This window comes from Clinocottus analis, unplaced genomic scaffold (assembly GCF_023055335.1).
Source record: "Clinocottus analis isolate CAN_PGR_092001 unplaced genomic scaffold, fCliAna1.0.p SCAF_22, whole genome shotgun sequence".
Lineage (NCBI taxonomy): Eukaryota > Metazoa > Chordata > Actinopteri > Perciformes > Cottidae > Clinocottus > Clinocottus analis.
In genome coordinates this window covers 3609410-3623464 of record NW_027175954.1, presented here as the reverse complement: position 1 = coordinate 3623464, position 14055 = coordinate 3609410, and the positions used below count along the sequence as shown (strand labels likewise).

Below are 14055 nucleotides of genomic sequence, written 5' to 3'. Positions count from 1 at the left end.
TCTTTCCCGGGATTATTGTCGTCAAGAATGGCTCCGACACATCTCATTATGAAACACAAATTGTGATTCGGTGCGCTGCGAGCAAACGAAGGAATTCATTCAAATTGCCAGTTTTTGATAATAACGAACCCAGCATTTCAATGGGTTTTAAAGGAACTACAGCTTTTTTGGGTGTGGGGGGCAAGACGTGTGTAAAGGACAACAAGGTCAGACTTGTCAAATTCACACACTCAGTTGAGTTGAGTGAACATCCTGAGCTCGCAGAGGGCAACCCTCCAGATTAATAACCAACATCAACGTCCGCTCCCTGAAGGAAGACATTTTAGATCCTCCGATGTGTGTTTGCGTGGATCAATGGGGAGCTCCGATACTGTACCGCCATTCGGCATCCTCCATTGACGGCAGGTTATGGTGATTAAGTGCTCTTTTATCAGTTGTCGGGCTACAACAAAGGTCCAAAATAGGATTAAGCGCAGACGTGAAACACTACCACAGCTAATGCTGCGGCCCTTTGAGAATCTGCTGGCATTGAGGAGCGCCACGATGCTGCGGGGCAGGATTACAGAACAAAGAGATGGAGGGATATGGAATGAGGAGTGGGAGTCCTCCCTTCTCCCCCCTTTTTTTTCTCCCCATCTTGACATCCCAGCCCCCTTTAAATGCTTCCCGTACCATCAAATTTGGCTCCGCGAGGCAGCATCGCTCACTCGTTTATCTATCGCTTGTCCGTGGCGTGTTGTTTGTCGCCGGGTGAGTCAGTGCAGAGCGGCAACAGTGGATGTGGCTCTTTCAAGTGGCGAGAGCAGCGAGAGGGACGTTCATTCATCAAGGCGAAGTGCAGCGCAATCCAGGCAGTACGCGTAAGTTAGATAAATGGCTAATAACCTCAAGGAGGGAGATGATTCATCACTTCCTCAAATTAAGTTCATTAAAGAACTGCCTGCGGACATCCGTCATTGTCTCCTACTGCAGATGATCCTGTGTGTTACAGTGTACCTGTAAGAAAAGTTGTTTCCTCGTACGAACATAAAAAAAGGACGTTCATTAATTCTAGCGATATGTTTCCTTCAGTGGAGGAAAGTAAATAAGGACAGTACTTATACTGTCCAGTGTATGGACGACCTTTTTAGATTGTGACCCCTCGCAACAGAAATCCATCATGGTTTATCGGCTCCCGGTGTTCTCATCTTCCAGCATTGTTGGTCACTTTGCTTGCAGACTTAAGGGAAGGTGAAGAATTTGGTTGCAACGTTAGTTCATCGAGCAGCATTTGAACTTCAGCCATGTGGCTGTAAAGAGCCAGTGCAGACGACGCGCTGCACTGCTCCTCAGAGCCCTGAGGTCCCGCCCCCGCTGCCGCCGAGCACCGTCACTTGTTTATTAATATTAAACGTGTTGAGCGTTCAACATGCACCAACCTTGACTTGACTGGATTTTACGGCTACTTTTTTTCAGACAAACTCTACTAAGATGTTTCTATGACCTTTTTTTTTTAACATACTGTGGTATAATATGACTAATTCATATTTTTCAACTCTGAAACGACTGCTTACCTGCCTCTAACCCGACTTCCAGACCTTATACTGTGACCAATGTCGATATCATATCCTGTAATTGTTTTGCTGGCACTATACTATGACTATCATTTTTCATCACGTTATACTATTCATTTTTCAAAACGATGTATTTTTTCGACGTACCTTATGTGATATGACTTCCTTTTTTACTATGAATGTTTTACGACACGCGCTTCAGAGGACGCTCTGAGCGTTCCTGCTGCAGCGTGTCCAACGTGTCCGTGTGGAGGTCAGAGGTGAGTCTCTGCAGCTTTAATGACTCGTTGAAGAGATGTTCCAGTCTGGGTTGCGTTTCCAAACCACACGATGATCCCACAGGTGAGAAAGCTCCCAGTCGGTCCTGTGGAGGCTCGGGGTGAAGGGCCGGTGGCTGAGTCCGGCCTTTTTACAGCAGCCTGATGAAATAAAGCCGATGGTGCGCTTTTCTGCACTGTTGCTACAGGCCCAGAAACTTGCAGCTGTCAGCCCACTCCACCTCAGGCCCCTCGACGGTGAGAAGCTGCAGCGAGGGAGGCTTTCTAACCTGAAGAAACGGGCCTTTTTTTTGGACATATGACATCACTGGGGGTAAATTATCAGATTTAATGCAACTCCCTCGAGACAGAAAGAAAGAAAAGGATAATCCCATCTGCAGTGAAGACCTTCAATTGGACTTATTTGCAGAACGAGCACACTTCCGAGTGTAAATTTAAAGGCGGGACTTTACTTGTAAAAGAGCATCCTTAAATTGTGAAATTGGTACTTTTCCTTTAGTAAAAGATCTGAGCAGTAGTTCCACGACCACTTTAGTCTATAAAATGTCCCCAAGATAGTGATTAAAATGACGCTCACATCTTCAGACCTCTTGTTTTCTCGGACCAACAGTCTGAATCCCCAAATGTATTTAATTTCCATCGCAGCAGCAACCGGAACCAAAGATTTGCTTTATAAAAAATACTAAAGAGATTTACCTCCTATCAAAAGTTTTGCAGATATAAATTCTGGCCATTTGTTTTCACCTCCCAAAAAACATGGCGTTGTTGGAGCATCCAGTGCGTGTCTGAAAGCAGGAAAACAAATAGTGTAGAAACCAGATTACTCTGCTGCGTGACCGGTCAGCTGCTCACACAACACAGGAGCTCAGCCTGGGAACAAACGGGCGCTCAGGGTAACCTTGCCAACCAAAGTGGAAACTCCCCCACGCGTCCATTCATGTGTGGATGTGCGGCCGCCGCCGCTTTCCCACAATGCCGCTTGTACTGCGAGGCCAGAGAGGAGCCATCGCTAGGCAACAGGCAGGAAGGGAATCCGTTACTGCTGCTACGGCGAGCCGGACGGGCTCGTGACGGATAACGGCCCCGATGTCAGACACTGGAGGAACTAAACTTCAACGTGGTCTTCTTCATGGCGCTTTAGGTGCAGCAGCCCGGGAGCAACACGTTCTGATCGCGTGTATGTATATATTTATATATGTGTATGTATATTTTATGTCAATTTGGAAAAGAATAATTCAATTAAGGGCAAAATTGGAGAAAAACAAATCCTCATAATTATGTTTTCAGTAGAAATATTACACGTGTGATTAAAATGTATCCTAACTCTTAAAATGTTGGTTTAAAAATTTCCCCCATAGATTTAATGCCAAAGAAAAAGTCAGTGGGATTGAAGTGATTTTGTGAAGACTGTTTTGATTCAGATTGGACTTCCAAAATAATGATAATGCCGAAGCTTTAGCGGGTGTCTTTCTGGATACGAGTGTCCATCAGTTGGTCTACAAAGTCTGCACTCTCATACACGTTAAAAGTATTTCCATCGTGGCTGTAATTAACCAAATAATTTGCTTTATTGAACATATAAGATGCCTTCACACAGGTAACAAAAACAGACAACCGATATGCTTGAAATGAAAAAAGAAAAAACCCACATTTTATTGCACTTAAGTTATAAGAAAATAAAATTCTAAGTGAATCAAACAAATACACAATCCCTTTAAGGTTTTTTCTGTCTGTTTTCTTTTTTGCCAGGCAGTTTACATTAACTGAAAAAATAAAACACCTGCAACAAATCTGATTTCTCAAACCAGATCATAAATTAAAACAGAGGGAGAAAACAACGAGAGGAGATAGAGCAAGATTGTTTTCTTTTTTTTCTTTTTTAATATACAGTGTTATACCACTTTCACAGTTCAGCTTGAGTTGTGACTCTTGGAGATTGAGACGATTTTTCGTTTGGCTACAATGTTTCTGTTCACGTTTGTTGCCTTTTGTGTTTTTATTTTCCCCCCAACTGACGATCCCTCGAGGCCGCGACCGCCGCCGAGCAGCCGCCCCGGAGATTTTAACTGCAGCACATGTAACACTAAGACTCCCGGCAGCTCGGACCCGTCAGTGGATGCTTTGTGATGGTCTCCTCTGTTGCTTCAGACATCTTTGAATTGAACACCAATCACACGGATACGGACAGTTCTTTCATTCACGTGTTAAAATCAATACATCTGCTAGTTTTTTTTTTTTTTCTTTTGCCAGTCCACACAGCATTTGTACATTTCCCCAAAGAACAGGCTGAAAGAGCGTTGTCCCAAGGAATGTGTTTACAAGTTGCCCATTAACACGCTAGCACACGCACTCATGCACACACACACACACACACACACACACACACGCCAACAGTGTACATCCCCCTGGTTTCCTCTCTGCAGGCGCTCCCGTCAGTATCTGCCGGACGCGCTCCCTCCTCTCAGCCTCGTAGAGGCACGTTTGGCTCAAGTTTCAGTGGCAAAAACAAACAAAATAAAACAAAAAAGTTGGATGTTATCTTTTGTGATCTTTTGTTCCTTAAAGTCCAAACATATAGAGTTCAATTTGGAATTTTGCCTGGGACTAAAACGTCACAGCAAGTAAAAGTTCCATCGCTCTCTTTTTATTCCATTCATCTAGCAGCATAAATACAGTTTGGCCACTGGGAGAAAACAGTAGAGGGGAAGGGGCTGGGGCGTTCAGGGGCAATAGTCCACAGCGCTTGGAGCAAAGAACCGTTACTTCTCCTCGTCACAGCGCTGAGGAAACCTCCCCAGCTCGACTGAAAAACTCTGGACAGCACTGATGTTTATGTGGAGACGGAGCTCCAGACTCAGGGATGTAGAAAAAAAAAGATAGGAGGAACAAACAACTCAAATAAAAAAGAGAAAAAAACGTGTGACATAATAACAGCAAACCTAAAAAGAGCAGGTTATTAATACTGGGATTTGTTGCTGTTGGCAAACGCTAAGAAAAAAAAAAAAAAAACACGAGTGAAGCTTCTTTCATGTGATAAATCAAGAACGTATTGAAATTCACAGTTGTGTTTGTGTGCGATATTGTAAAGAAAACTACAGAAACCAAGTGGAGAACAATAAGAACGGGAATGGAGTGACAGGAAACGAGCCCGATTACAGGCCGAACCCTCCAACAAGCAGCTGTGTGAGAAAAGATGCCTTTAAATGTCTTCTCACCTTCCTCTACATGTTCCTACAGTGAACGTTTTCCGGTTGGCCGTTTGAGTGTATGTGTGTGAGAGGGGGCGTGCGCGCTGATGGGAGGGCGAGGAGTGTGTGTGTGTGTGTGTGTGTGTGTGTGTGTGTGTGTGTGTGTGAAGGTGGGGGGGGGGGGTCTTTAAAAAATAATAGATCTCTATACATCTCAAAATCTGTCAGGCTTGAGCGGAACCAAGTCTCTGTGCGAAGCGGACCCCGAACCGAGAGGGTTGATTGAGAGTCACTTCAAAAGAGTTCAGTCGTCATCAGTCGTTCCTTCCTTCCTCTCTTCTTTCTCCCAGCCAATCGAGGGACAGACCGGCGGCGTCCCGACGCCTCGTTTCCAGCCCGATTCCCCTCCCGACTCCCCCGCGTACTGGTGGTGGGGGGTCGGAAAGCGGGGGGCTGAACACGTGTGAGGGTCTGCGGCTCCGTCAGTAACATTTGCCCAAAGGGGGGCGGGGGAAGTTGATGGCAGAGGACAGGACTAACCCACTGTCGGTGGGGGTGGTAGATTTTGCGAGTTTGGGTGCAGAGTTCTGGGCTCCATCTCATCTCCCGTTTCCCTCTCCATTCCTTCCTCTCCGCGGTTCTCTCTCTTCTTCCTTCCCCCACCGCGTCGCCCTCCCCCTCTCCCTCTCACTTCATGTCCACGTCAAAGTCCAGCACCAGTAGCTTGGTCTCCTCCGTGCCGTTGCGGCTGCCCACCGCGCACACCAGCTTGGTGTTGGAGGCTCGGATGCGCCACACCACACCGCCGCTGCCGCCGCTCTCCAGGGTCACCAGGTTGCGGATGAACTCGCCCGTCTTCAGGTCCCACAGTTTGACCGTGCCATCGTCTGAGCTGGTGATGACAAAGTTCTTGTTGAACTGGAGGCACGTCACGGCGCTCTGGTGCTTGTGGGGACCTGAACACACACACAAAGAAACAGATTCTTAGAAGGACGTAAAGAAACGTTTCACTGCATTCCTACCGGCAGGAACCGCAGTCTGAATGCGTGTTCCTCGACCAGGCTCTCCACGCTCACTAAACAATGTCATGCCCTAGCCTCTGTAGTTCCTGGTATAATTGTCAAAAACAGCCGTTTGAAATAAATAGAGTAATGTCATGGGTAGAGAGATGTGGATGGGTGCATTTGAAATGAGACTTGGATACAGAATAAACAACTCTGAGACACAAAGGGAGAATTCCCCTCCTTTATTCCTGAAGCTATTGTGACAGTGTAGTCAAGACTTCCTGCTGCAGGCAGCCGGCTTTAGGACTCGTCACTGTCACGCAGGCTTACAGCTCCAGCTACACCTCCGTCTGCTGTGTTGGTGTGCTGGTAGCTGGCAGGACGCCACACTTTAAGTGAAGATGGCGGCTGTTACTGCCTCCATTGAGGTGACTTTATTTGTGACACTACGCGTGCAGCGACTTGAGATTTCCCTCGGGGCTTGAAAAATGAATGATATCTTAATTAAATCAATTACGCCGACACAAAGCACAAACAAGTGCTGGCAAATGAACTGCTTTTTTTTTTTTTTTTTTACCGGAAGTCGCTGTAGCAGCTACTTCAGTCAGACAAATTCAATTTATTTCCGCTTTCACAATCCATTTGCAGAGAATTTCCTTTTGAATCTCACCATCAACAAGCTTTCACATATTTTACATTTCTGTCTCCAGTTAGTTCAAAGGCTGTTATTTACTTGAGTATTCACTCGTGCACTGCACCAACCCCCAACATGCCTGCCGCTCTCCTCCCCTCCCGGCATTAGCACAACAAAGCCTGCTCCATCATTACCTATGCTCTCTTCAGCTGACAGTGACGACCTTGTTGTCGGCCCATTGTTTTATCAAAACGCACTAATGAATAGCAGAAATTGTCCGCTGACCTAATTATATGACCTACAAAGCCCCCTGGCGTCCGTCCCTTCACTGTAGTCACCCTATCGTTACAGGACGGACACACACACAGACACACACACACCCCCTCCCTCCCGGTGCGCCGTGTCCCTCCCCTCTGTGCTCAGACTCTCACTGGGGCATCCCTTTGTTCAGCGAGGGGGTGTTTGGTGTTTGTAGAACTAGCATGCAGGGTTGTAGTTTGCTAATGAGGGCATTTAGGGGCGGGGGCGCTGCCGGTTGCTGCTGCTATTCAGCAAAGGATTTCCAACTTCCTGTGAAGCACCAGCGCTGCTGCTAATGGGTTTTGAACTATTCAAAACGGACACAAAGGAAATGAGAGTGTAATCAGGACCAGCAGGCCCACAAGGTGTTGGCGCCGTACTGCCACACAGACGGCTTGAAACTGACCGTCCAATTAAAATCCAGACTATAAATGACCTAAGTCCCATCTTTGTGCTTTTTGTTGTTGCCATATTTCTGTTTAAGTTATACATTTATAGTTATGAGTATAATTACAGTCAACGCGATTAGAATAACTTTGACCTACTGAAGTACAACATGCATGAAATATGGTGCAGAAAGATACTACCAACTAGTACCAGATATTAAACGACCTTCAATAGACTAAACTGTACAATTATATTAATAAAGCAGCAAATAACCAATCTATGTAAATATGTAGTAGAATGATAACAATATTCAGATTGTCACAATATAATTTTGGTACGATTTAACCGTCCATGTTTAGGTTGGTTTGGTCCAGTTAATATAAACACAACAATCTCTTGGAGCACGGACGGCAGACTCACCTTGCAGTGTTTGCAGGCACTGGCCCGTCTTGATGTCCCAGATCTTGACAGTGGAGTCTGCGTTGCCTGAGACCAGGATGTTGTCTTTGAGCTCCATGCCGCTGGTGAGGGACTGATGCCCCGTCAGCGTGTGGATGCAGTTGCCCGTCTCCACGTCCCACACCCTTATGGACGTGTCCAAAGAGCCACTCACCACGTGGATCCCATCAAACTAGAAGGCAGAGGGGGTCAAAAGTTCAGCCTCTACACTTATTTCAGTTCTGAGAGCAGACCGAATGTTGATGAAATTCATTTTTAAATCAAGATGACAGTAACGGTGACTTTGACTTGTTGCTGAGGCAGGAGCAGCAGACTGTCTTACTATTATTAACAAAGTTAAGATTAAACCCATTGAAATTAATGAATTTTATTGATCCGTGTGAAGCGTTGCCTTGTATTTGCACGTCCAATAGTAGAGCATCGACACTTTAAAAAGCCTAACGATGCAGCGTGCTACAAAAACCAATCTATCAGTGCAGTAAACAGCCTCCTCCCTGAGGTTGATGGCACCAGCTAAAAGTGCACCGTAATCACACAGAGTGGGTGAGAGGACATCTTAGAGGACACCGAGGCATGCATTTTAAAACAACCCCAACCACACACACAGACAGACTACATTAAACATTTAAAAAGAGTAGATAAAAATGAGCAAGACAGATAAAAGCGTTAGTGCAATCACATTACATTGACGTGTTTATGGCGTGTAAACCACATTGACAAAGCAACAACCTTAGAGAATTATTTATTTTTTATATGTTCACCCTGTGACTGCCACGCTACAAGAGAAACTGAGTGTGCTAATATGTTTTGATGAATGGCTGGATTAACACGATTCTGCTGTATTTCCTACTGAAGATTGTGCAGGTCCAGCCCAAAATGAAAAAATAAAAAGCTTCTGATGTGCAAATGTAAATAACTCTTACTGCTGAATGTGTGTGTCTGCTCACCTGCAGTGAGTACACTCTGTTGGTGTGGCCCTGCAGCGTGTGGAGGCAGGTCTCCGTCTCGGGGTCCCACACCTTCACCATGAAGTCGTACGCCCCGCTGACCACTCGCCGCCCGTCGTACTGGACGCATCGCACGGCCGCCACGTGGCCCATGAGCACGTGTAAACACTGACCCGTCTCAATGTCCCAGACACGCAGCGTGGCGTCACGAGAGCCGCTGACCACCCTGAGAGGAAGGAAGAGACACGCAACATGTGTCAGAAACATGTGGGGAAACGTTCTGAGAGTCTGGGTGCAGCACAAAGAGTTCAAACTGAAGTCTTACTGCTGAGCTTCACTTTCACTAACTTCTCCCACAAGTAACAGATTCTGTACGATGAAATTCAATATAGTCGACACAATACTTTGATTCATACTGCGGCAGCTGCATTGACGGCAAAATGAGACAGGTATGAACATATTCTTTCACTCCTCTCACTTTGAGTAACCTACAGCGTCACACATTCATGTTCATACTTGAAAGCACAAAAACACTCATTTAACTCAAACAGCTGCACTCCAGCAGCGCCTTCACCCCCCCGGAGAGGAACGATATATTATACGTTACAGAAAGGGAAACTCCCTTTACGGAAAATCCCAGATTATCACTGCGAAAACAGTAAAAAAAAACAAAAAAAAAACGGTTTGTGCTGAGGATATCTTTTTAACACAAACTTATTTAAATCTGGAAAATGATTGACACCGCTTTTTTAAATATTCATCAGAATCCCGACACTACAGACTGAGATTATTCTAAAAATGACTTCTGTTTTTAAAATAAACTTAGTGTAAATACACACAGCACATACTCTTTATTCATAAAATGCCTTACAGCGCTACATAGATGGAAATCACCAGCATGTTATTCACTGTCTGCCTGCAGCATTTCCACTGAGTGAGTAATCAAATGCTATACAAAAACCTTGGTGGGCCTTAAGGCGAAAGGAGCACTTTGAGTCTCCGGAGTGTAATACTAAGTGAATGAGCGAGCAGCAGTTCACTTAAGACGGCTCACAGGGTTTATTTAATCTCTCAGAGACCACATGCTCACTTTCATAGAGACACTGTCCTCTAAGAATGTTGCAGAGATGCTCTTTTTGCTCGGTGGGATCGCCGTGAAGTCGGGCGTAATGATTCTAATAATAACAGCGCACGTAGGGCACATTGAAAGGATAGTCCCCATGTTGGTTTGTCTTCAACAAAACAAGAATATAATGCCATTTGGAGAACTTTAGAGGTGTTGGTCAGAGGATTTTATTGCCTGGACAGAGGCAGGCGAGCCGTTTGATGTCCCTCACATCTTCTTGAAGCTGTATATTCTGTATAACCAATACAAAGATAAAACCTCAAACAGATTTAGAAGTGAAATGGGCCTCGTACCTTTTCTCATGTAGGTGCATGCAGCGCACTGTTGAGGTATGCCCGTAGAGGGTGTGGATACATTCGCCTGTCTCTGCGTTCCAGACCTTGAGTGTGCGATCAGTGGAGCCGCTGATAATAATGTTGTCTCGCATCTGGGATGACCACACGCCCCCCGTGTGACCCACCAACGTGCGCAGACACTGAAAAGATCACAGAAGAAGAAAAAGATGATGAGCGCGTTTGTCACTGACGGATCAGAGACGTGAGATGTTACGTTTCAAAGACATTCGGGTGCATTTCATTAATATATGCATCACATTTGAGTAAAATCACATTTCCCCCACTGTGACCCCTTACTGCTTCCAGGGGGTAAAAGACAAGAAAAATGTAATTTATGAGACCTTTTTAGGGAAAGAAGAACCTAGTCGTTGAATACCTGCAGCTGGGACAAAATCTCTCTGAGCATCTTTAATTGCTTTTACTTATCTGTTGGAAAAGCAGACAATTTGTTCTCTTTGCAAGAAGGTTTTCCAACTGTCTTCAATTTAAATTAAAAAAACAAAAAAACACCCATTCATCCTCATTAGGGATGCTAGATTAGCTATTGATTTAAGCAGTTATGGAAATCTTTCTGATCTATTGAATTTGCATCTCCACAGCTTCTAATTTAATTAACCTCGATGTTTTTAATTCAATTTATTTGGGTACAGGAGCGATCTGTGGACGGGGGTCAGTGGCGAGTGCTGTGGTCATGTCAGGTTTGGGTGGAGCGCGTCTTTGAGGTGTTCACCATGTGACCCCCGGAAAGCAGCCGATAAGCCGCTGAGCAGCAAATGGCGGCGCAGGGTGAGAGCTTTTATTGAAGCCAATGGAGGAGGAGGATGCTGCTGCAGCCCGTCTTCGCCCTCTCTGTTGCGTGATAAAGAGAATCACTCCATTAACTGTGGGCCAATGTGGCATGACCTGACAATCAACCTCAGTGTTAAAAGTCTCTTGTTTTATTACCGCTGCCCTTTTTCTGAGCTTCCGTAGTCAAGTGAATAATACTGCAGTCGCAAAAACGCCTGGCTAAATTAAAATGTATTCTGCATTTAAAACATGGCAGATGCACGGCTAATGTTTTGGAATATTGTGGGACATTATGAGTGTTATTGACAGCATTATTACCCAGCATGCATCTTAATCCACATTTGTGATAAACATTTGCTTTTCTTCTGTAATACTCAACCACGGGCCTGCAGTTTATTGTAATCATACTCTCAGGGATGAAAGATTTTCCTTGTGAATCTGAGCCAGCGGTCGAGGTTCCAAAACAAGAATCCGTGTGTGTGATTAGTGCCTCCTCAAACACCGTGTGGGAAGAGAGTACCTGAAATGGAGGGCTTAAGCGTCTTTATCAGTCTCTGAAACAAACATAAAATGAGGCCGTCCCTGAAAGTGAAAGAAGATGTGCATCCTTTTAATGAACCGGAGGGGTTTTATACTGTGCTTAAGATGATGTTTTCATACATTGAAAGAAAGAAGTGTGGGAGAGTGTATCCATCATAGCAGCCAGCTACAGAGCGCTATACCACGTCTCTTTGGAGTGAAAAAGCCACATACTTTGCCTTAGCAGGAAATATCAGAAAATAAGGGATAACAGGGCTAAAGCTGATGGAGCGAATGATTTGCAAAAAAGGTCAAGATAGACTACATCAAGTCAAGAAATCACATTATAGACTCACTTAATGATTAAGAGATTACCCCCAGGCCACAGCTGAATCTACAGTAAAAGCTGCTTTAAGGATCAGTCACATGTTTTCATGTCTTTTTAAAATGACTGATTTCAGAGTTTGTCAGTAAAGACAGAGAGAAGCACAAGAGAAAGCTCTCAGATGTCCCTGGGTGGTGCCAGTACTTCTACCACAGTCGTGGAAAACGTTCTGCTTGGCTGAACGCTGGAGTCTAATAACACAACTCAAAAATAGATCTGCTCAAATGGTTTCTACATTGAGAGAAACTTTTAACGACCAGAGCAACTATGGAGTTCATATATATATATATATATGTATATATATATATGTATATATATATATATATATATATGTATATATATATGTATATATATATATATATATATATATATATATATATGTATATATATATATATATATATATATATATATATATATATGAAAACCCCAACAGCTAAGCGGACAAATAGTTAAACCAATAATGCCCAATATAATGGCGTCCATGGCCTCCTGATAGATCAAGTAATGAGTGCAGTATTTTTCTGTCGCGACCCTTTCATGCTTTCCCCTGCAGCTGCTCAAACTGACCACGGTCTCAGCTAGTTTCACTGAAACATGCTGGTGGAAGAAAGGAGATGGATCAAAAAGACCTGAAGACTGAAGGTCTAAAGGCCGAGCGAGGACGAGGATGGCAACATGCTCAATTATTCTGCCGCTGATTTGACCACATAGTTATGATTTACTGGTCGACTCCAATTACCGACAGAGCGGCGGTTGTTGAGTCTCCTGCACAGTAAAAAGCTTCATCACGGAGACACAATACAAAGCCACAGTTGCAATAATGCTAGAGGACCATAATCACTTTAATTTGTCTAGACAATGTTCCAATTAAGTTCACAGCTCAAAAATAAATCTCTTATCTCTGCAAGTTAAAGAAGAGGAGAAGTTAAACTGGAAATCGGGCCGAGGACGCCTCTCCCAATGGTCTGCCATCTTGGATCGGCCTGACAGTGGAGACTGCCGCTGACAGGCACCACCAAGGACACGTGCTGCTCTGTTGAGCACCAGGCCGCCACCTTCGAAGCGTTGAGATGTGTGCGACCGTTTGTGCGTGGAAGATTAACATCTTTCACCGAGGCTGGAGGACCCGCGGAGACAAAGGTCCGTCAGGTAAAGACAAAAAGCCTTCAGGCGGCACCCAAGCGTCCGCTGCTTCAGCAGACTCCAAATTGCATTAATCCTATTTAATCTCAGACTCTGGTGTGTTTGTTAAATCTCTGATGAAATACTTACACCGCAATCAAATCCCCATTGTCTTACCTGATCACTAAGCAACGGCCCAGTGCTGCCAGAGGTGTGGAGGCATTTACATGAAGGCATTTACATGTTCGGATAATAATTTGGATTTCCTCACAGCAAGAGTTCAATTCACTGTGATTTATATAACAAGCTAAATCAAGGGAAAGACAAAACTGCCAGCAAAGATGGAACATTAGGGAATCACATTACTTTAAGGATTTGGCAATCTTGCACTGATGAGGATTTATTGAAATTTATTAAAATTAAGCTGCGTCCATGCTAACAACCCTGTCAATATAATGGGACACTTTGCTTTCTGTCCTCTACAAGAGTTAAACAAAATACACGATTCATAAGCAAATCTATAACAGAAGAAATGATATTTGGACAAATTAAAAAAAAAAAAATGATCGTAACATCAGTTACTAATTTTTTCCCGCATCATACCGCTCCATTTAGAGCTGTGAAGAGGATACTGTGTGTGGAGACACACCATAATATTTGGATCCCGCTAAAGTGATGTAACACCACGTGATCCCCCCACATTGTCCCATCACAGTGGGAATCCTTTTGATTGCTCTAAATTGAACAAAATGTTTCTGTGGAATAGCAGCAAAAAGTGGCCGAGGAGAAACGTTTAACGCTGCTCAACCTCTGGCACATCTGGTCTATTTCTACGACCAATTTCTTTCTCTGTCCCCTCAAATTAAATCCTCTACCTGCAGTGAAAGCCGCCAGCGCTGCATTTCAAATCTCCCATCTGAAGAAAAACGAGCGTATGAGCCAATTTACCCTCGTAATCTGTACCTCATTAACTCATCGGAGAGACTACTTTTCATGCAAGGACAGAAACATCTTCAACATAACGTCTA

General features: G+C 44.4%; 1 protein-coding gene across 2 annotated transcripts in view; it reads right to left on the bottom strand.

Moving 5' to 3' along the window:
• Positions 1-3375: 3375 nt before the first annotated feature.
• The window catches only part of LOC137792948 (F-box/WD repeat-containing protein 7), a 58888-nt gene continuing 48208 nt past the window's right edge, over positions 3376-14055 (bottom strand). For both annotated transcript variants that reach the window (XM_068588785.1, XM_068588786.1), the window contains exons 8-11: positions 10170-10351; positions 8751-8976; positions 7765-7975; positions 3376-5975 (exon numbers count right to left, since the gene is read on the bottom strand). In XM_068588785.1, coding sequence (XP_068444886.1) covers positions 5707-5975; positions 7765-7975; positions 8751-8976; positions 10170-10351 — 888 coding nt within the window. In that variant the 3' untranslated portion in view covers positions 3376-5706. The remainder of the gene's footprint in view (positions 5976-7764; positions 7976-8750; positions 8977-10169; positions 10352-14055) is intronic.